This window comes from Frankliniella occidentalis, unplaced genomic scaffold (assembly GCF_000697945.3).
Source record: "Frankliniella occidentalis isolate FOCC.00 unplaced genomic scaffold, Focc_3.1 Scaffold227, whole genome shotgun sequence".
NCBI classification, from domain to species: Eukaryota; Metazoa; Arthropoda; class Insecta; order Thysanoptera; family Thripidae; genus Frankliniella; species Frankliniella occidentalis.
In genome coordinates, this window is record NW_026267353.1 from 375,717 (window position 1) to 381,380 (window position 5,664).

At 44.4% G+C, this 5,664-nt stretch overlaps 2 protein-coding genes across 2 annotated transcripts in view; one reads left to right on the plus strand and one right to left on the minus strand.

Annotated features, from left to right (window-relative positions):
- The first annotated feature begins 8 nt into the window (after positions 1-8).
- Positions 9-2,802, plus strand: LOC113208060 (zinc finger CCCH-type with G patch domain-containing protein). Its single transcript, XM_026424895.2, has 9 exons — positions 9-185; positions 326-622; positions 739-870; positions 945-1,087; positions 1,173-1,366; positions 1,454-1,611; positions 1,686-1,806; positions 1,889-2,050; positions 2,140-2,802. The coding sequence occupies exons 1-9, from the start codon at positions 132-134 to the stop codon at positions 2,442-2,444; spliced, it is 1,566 nt and encodes a 521-aa protein (XP_026280680.1). The 5' UTR covers positions 9-131; the 3' UTR covers positions 2,445-2,802.
- LOC113208058 (uncharacterized) overlaps positions 2,409-5,664 on the minus strand; it is a 16,550-nt gene continuing 13,294 nt past the window's right edge. Inside the window, exons 2-6 of the mRNA XM_052272863.1 lie at positions 5,150-5,254; positions 4,760-5,060; positions 4,468-4,662; positions 4,127-4,235; positions 2,409-4,016 (exon numbers count right to left, since the gene is read on the minus strand). Coding sequence (XP_052128823.1) covers positions 3,678-4,016; positions 4,127-4,235; positions 4,468-4,662; positions 4,760-5,060; positions 5,150-5,254 — 1,049 coding nt within the window. The 3' untranslated portion in view covers positions 2,409-3,677. The remainder of the gene's footprint in view (positions 4,017-4,126; positions 4,236-4,467; positions 4,663-4,759; positions 5,061-5,149; positions 5,255-5,664) is intronic.

Below are 5,664 nucleotides of genomic sequence, written 5' to 3' on the forward strand. Positions count from 1 at the left end.
CCCCCCCTGCGTGTGGTGTCCGAGTTCTGTTGGACTATGTTCGACCGGCGGTGTGTTTATGTTTCCAATTAATCGAATTTCGAATGATACATGACATATAAGAATGCCGAACAGTGTTGTTTGAGGACAAGATGTCGTCTGAGGTACAGACACTTACGGAATCTCTTCGTGAATATGAAATTCAGGTATGCTATGACACGGAAACATAACCTAAATTTCAGTTTTTAAAAATCAATTTTTGGCAACTATTCTGTTTGATGAATGTGACACATCAGTGAAGAAATTTTCAGAACACGTTTAAGTTAATCACAAATCGTTAATTCAGCTTCAACAGGTGAATGCAACTATTAGAGCTACCACAAATGACACAGAGAAGCAGACACTGTCATCTCTAAGGGACGATATTGAACAGCTAATAACTTTAACGAGAGAAAATCTAGCAGAGCTTCAGGAACCTCCACAAAATTCAGACCGTGGCTCGCCCAAGCAGGAACCTGATGATGACCCCTTTGCAAAGGAATATGCTTTGTTCAAGGCAGAAGTGGAAGATGCAGCCGATCCCTCAAACAAGGAAGAAGCTAATTCCAACTGTTCCAACCCAGCGGATATTCCTGATATTGCTGTATGTATTTGATTCTCATTTTAAAAATCTATACCATTATATTATTTAAAAAATTCATTGTTACATGAGTATGATATTGTCATGAAAATAATTTTTGCTCCTTTCAATCAACTCAGGCCGAGCTAGAGGCACTTCAGGGTATGAAATGTCAAGCTCCTTTCTGTCATGGTTGGGGAACCTCATATCACAATGCTCTAGTTTTTCATGTTGAACCAGCCAATAACATTACAGGGATGGATCAAATCCAGGTTTGTAAGCGGAAACATTCACATTTTTTGGACACAAGTTTATATTTTTCTTCATAATTTTTGTTGTCGATTAGGTCAGAGTAATGTTCACAAATCCTATTGAAACCAAAATGTTACCATGTACATATTACCTTGAAGGAGAGTGTAGATTTGATGACAGCAAATGTCGGTTTTCCCATGGTGAACTTGCTCAACTCTCAAACCTAAAAGAATACAAGTCAGTACTCTTTTGCTCTATGCTACTCAATTTACTTCAATCAATTTATTTGATCTATTTTTCTATTTTTTAAATTTAATTTTAGGGAACCCAATTTTGGTTCAATAAAAGGCGGCTCTAGGGTGTTAGTTCACATAAACGGAAAAGATAAACTTTGGCATCGAGCCATTGTGCTATATGAGATTAAAGACTCTATTTGGGAAGTTAAATTAGAGACATCAGGTGGAAGTAAACTCCAGGTTGGACTAAAGGATATGTTACCCCTTGAGGGTACTGAAGGTAAGTAGAAATTGTTTGTAAAGTATATTATTATTTTTGGACTTATGTTGCTGTATAACTTCTATATTACTCATCCTCTCCACACAGATTGTAAGAGTGGATCTGAATCACTATCAGGTGATAGTGATGATAGTGATGATGACTATGGAGATCATGATGATTCAACTGAACAATCAGCCATGGTTCAGTTGAGTTTAATGAACTCCCCATCAACAGCTCTTGGTGCTTGGGAGCAGCACACAAAGGTCATACAATTTTTATGTAACTTTTAGGTCTTTCAACAATGTTTATTTGCTATATCTTAGTTTGTGTTTTACAGGGCATTGGTTCTCGATTGATGCAAAAAATGGGATATGTGACAGGCACAGGCCTGGGGCCATCAGGAGAAGGGCGAGTGGAGCCAGTTGAGGCTGTCGTTTTTCCCCCTGGGAAGTCTCTTGGTATGTCCTTTTTTTAAGTACTAAATTAAGTTAGGTTTGGCCTTCTTGGTGTGTCCTCATTCTGCTTTTTACTGCATTTCAGACCATTGTATGAAATTGAAGGAACAGGCAGGGGGTGATAGTTTGTTAAAGACTGATAAAAAACTTAGAAAATTAAAGAAAAAACAGTTGGAACAGCAGAAAGCAAAATATGAAAGAGAGAAGAAACGAGTTAATGTCTTTGATTTTATTAATAGCAAATTAGGTTCGTAGTGCATCAGTATGAAAATAGTGCTTACAACTTCATATACCTATCCATTATTGTTCCAAAATTATGTCAAAATTGTGTTCCAGGAGATACCAACCAACCATCCACTAGCAAAGGAAAAGAAGAAGGGAAGGCTTTGAAGAATGAAACTCGGAAAAGCTTGAATCTTGCTAATTTACAAGTGGGTGAAGATATAAGACGAGCTGAAAAAGATCTCATTCATCTAAAAGAATCTTTAGGCCGTCAGACAAAGGGAACTCCTGCCTATTCTGCAATAGCTGGTAAAGTAGCTGGCAAAGAGAAAGAAATAAAACATCTTCAGGAATCGGAAATGAGAATAAATGCAGAACAAAACTTACGGAAAGGCAATAAGAAGATTTCTGTATTTTAAAGTGTTTATGACATACTAATTAGATGGCACTCTTTTAAAAAGAAAGAATGATGGTAAACATTATGTAAGGTGCAAGTTTCAAGCAGTTTTTCGATTGGCTATGTTATAGGTTCAATGAAGAAAAAAAACATGTAACCATGTAACAATTTTGTATTAGAATTTTCTTTCTGGTTTGCAACTATTAGTTTTATCATTAAGAAATATTGTGGTATTCATAGGTCTCTTGTAATCAATATTAAGATTTATCAGTGTCTTAATTTTTTTTTTTAATGCATTGTGCAAGCATCAAAATTAATTTTTTACCTCTGTAGACTACAGAATTGCATTAAATCTTGTTAATTTTTGTCTGTTACTGAAATATTTGTTGTTGCTTTAAAAAACTGTACAAGATCTACAGTGGCTCACTGTAGGCAAATTTACCTAAATCTCACCAAAACAACTAACAATCTTATAAAATATCACACTCTAGAGTCAATTCAGTTAAGTATTAAAATTACGAGTTAAAATTTATCACAGTTTTTGAATGCATCATAACATAACTCTCTCTAAACATCCTTATTTCTGAATAACGACATAGATATACTGCAGGTACTTGAGCAAAATTCTTGCGTATACTATAGCTATACAAATAGTAGTTGTGGCATCTCACACTTTTTGTGAATTAAGAACTCCCACTTGGGAATTGGACACATGACTATAAATTGGAATGAGGACATCAAGACTCTATAATTACAGAGTGGAATTATTTTGGCACTTTACCAACGAACGTTCTGTTTGTTGCATTAGCATCGATTTACTTTTTAAAGTAAATCTTAATGTTCTTAATGCTTCAATTTTTTAAAAATAATGCTGAAATTACTCACTTCTTTAGTGTTCACTGTGGGGGAATAGACCCATCAATCTTACAGCTATAGACGTTTCTCACTGGGATGCTCAATGTGTATCATAGAGCTATTATGAGAGGAAAGAGTGTGGGGCTGTGTCTGAAAAACGCCCATTGAGCATGGTGGTAGGCTAGGCACCCACCGCACGGCCACCAACTATTCGCGCTCTCTCTCTCTCATTTAAAAAGACTTGCTGCTGCTCAGCTTGCAATCCAATTCACTGCTCTGCTCGAGGAGATTGGATAACAGTGCACCTCTCGGGCCGGCATAGTGCAGTGCGGAGCTTGGGGGAAGTCCGGGAGGACTCGGGACTTTAGGAGGAGGAGCTTGCGTCGCGAGGACGCACACGTTAGGGCTCTGGCCTCTTGTCGGCGTGGTCCTGTGCGCGCTGGCTGAGCCGTATGCGCTCCGCCTCCGCCTCCAGCTCCTGGTGGTGGTAGAGGTGGACCCGGTTGCGCAGCGACAGCCGTTTGGAGGCCGTCTCCTCGCTGTGCTGTCGGATTCGCTCCAAAATGCTAGGCACGGTGAAAGTGCCTAGGATGTCGTTGGCGAAGTCCTTGATCTGACCCGAGATCATGGCGCCCACCTCGGGCCGGAACTCCTCGAGGAACTCGGGTCCGACGTCGCTGATGACCCCGCTGGCCAGGTCGGCCACGGCGGCGTCGCCCAATAGGCCCTCCAATTTCACCTGTGGACGGAACAGTGAGGCTGATGATGTAGGTTCGCAGCAGTCTGCCTCGGAGCGTGCCCAGAGCTATTCAGTCAGCGCGTTTCAACATCGTTCATCCTTCCTCTTACCTGGAGTTTCTCAATACTAATATCCAACTTGAGGTCGTTCACGTGCAGAAACAGGTCTTTAATGCCGATCTCTACCCGACCTCCGATATTTAACCCTCGAATCACGGCTCTGTGGGTGGAAACAAAAAACGACAAACGGAACTTATAGCAAGGTGATCTGGTGTAATTTGCCAGAGAGGATAGGCCAGACCAGACAAGCAAGCAATTCGCACGCGTCCGAACGACTTTGTTGGACTTTATTGTTTAGGAGTGCGGGCGAATTGCCGACTCGCAAGGGGCCATGAGAGCCACAGCCGAGACGACGGGCAGTAGCCCACCCACAGCTCTCAGCTCAAACTCACGTGAAGTTGCCGCCGCCGAACACCTTGTGCTCGCCGTTGACCACGGCGCCGTTTACGTCGTAGAAGCCCGTGACGTTGAACGCCTCGACGTGCGCCGTAAAGTTGGCCGCCATGTTCTGCGGTTCCGACTTGATGGAATCAAGCACAAATGTGGACGCGTTGTTCACCTGGACGTCGTTCAGCTGTAGGTCAGCGCTGCAAGAGGACGTCATTCAGTACGCGTTAAAACAAACATTCTGACCCGCCGTCGTCGCTACCCACACCTGCACGTTATGGGGATCGCCCTACTCACGTGATTAGCGGGTCTCTGAAGTGCAGCTCCATGTGCTCGACGTGGAGGGGCTCGAACGACTTCTTCCACAGCATCCGAACCGTGTCCACCGCCAGGTAGATGATCTCGTCGAGGGCGGGGGCGGCGATGGCGCCGAGCCCGTCCGCGGCGGGCTTGAGCACCACGCGCACGCCGCCCTTGATGCGGGTGCGCGTGCCCTCGAGCAGGCGGCGCAGCGACGCCGCGGCCGGCTCCACGATCCCCGAGACGCCCGAGACCACCGTCTTGGTGGCTGGCTCAAGGACGCCCATCACGTACTTCACTGTTGGAGGACGCAAGTTTGGGTTATTGATCGACTTTTATTGCCGGAAGGGAAGACGACACGAGATTCGCAGGCCAAATCGTTCTTACTTATGTCGTCCCGTGGCATGTCGGACACCTGCCGCACGACCTCCGGCGTGAGTTGGTTCAGGGCCTCCTTGGTGACGGGCTCCACCACGGACCGGATCTGCGCCACTGAAACAAATTGCGACTCGTGTTATTGATCTAGAGCGATGGCTCGGGTAAAGTTCCCAAAGCACTTGGAAGACCAAATCCTTTGTGAGAGCCCCCGCCCCTTCCAAGGGAGGCTCGGGGAGCAGCCCTCCACCAACCCCTTTTAGTTTCAGGAAGACTCTGATCACCTTCGAACTTCTCTTGAACTGACAGCATCCCTTCGGCCCCTCGCCTCGCCTCTCTCGACATCAATGCCGCCACATCACGCTAAGCAGCGAGGGTATCTATGACTGTTTGTTAACCTAATTGACTAAGACATTGATGACATTCATCAAAGTCAGCTGACTTCTACTCCAGGTGAAGGGGCTGCTTCGCCCATCTGAACGGATTTACTGGGGGAGCAGAGGAGAGGCGAAGAAAGGCGGGGGGGG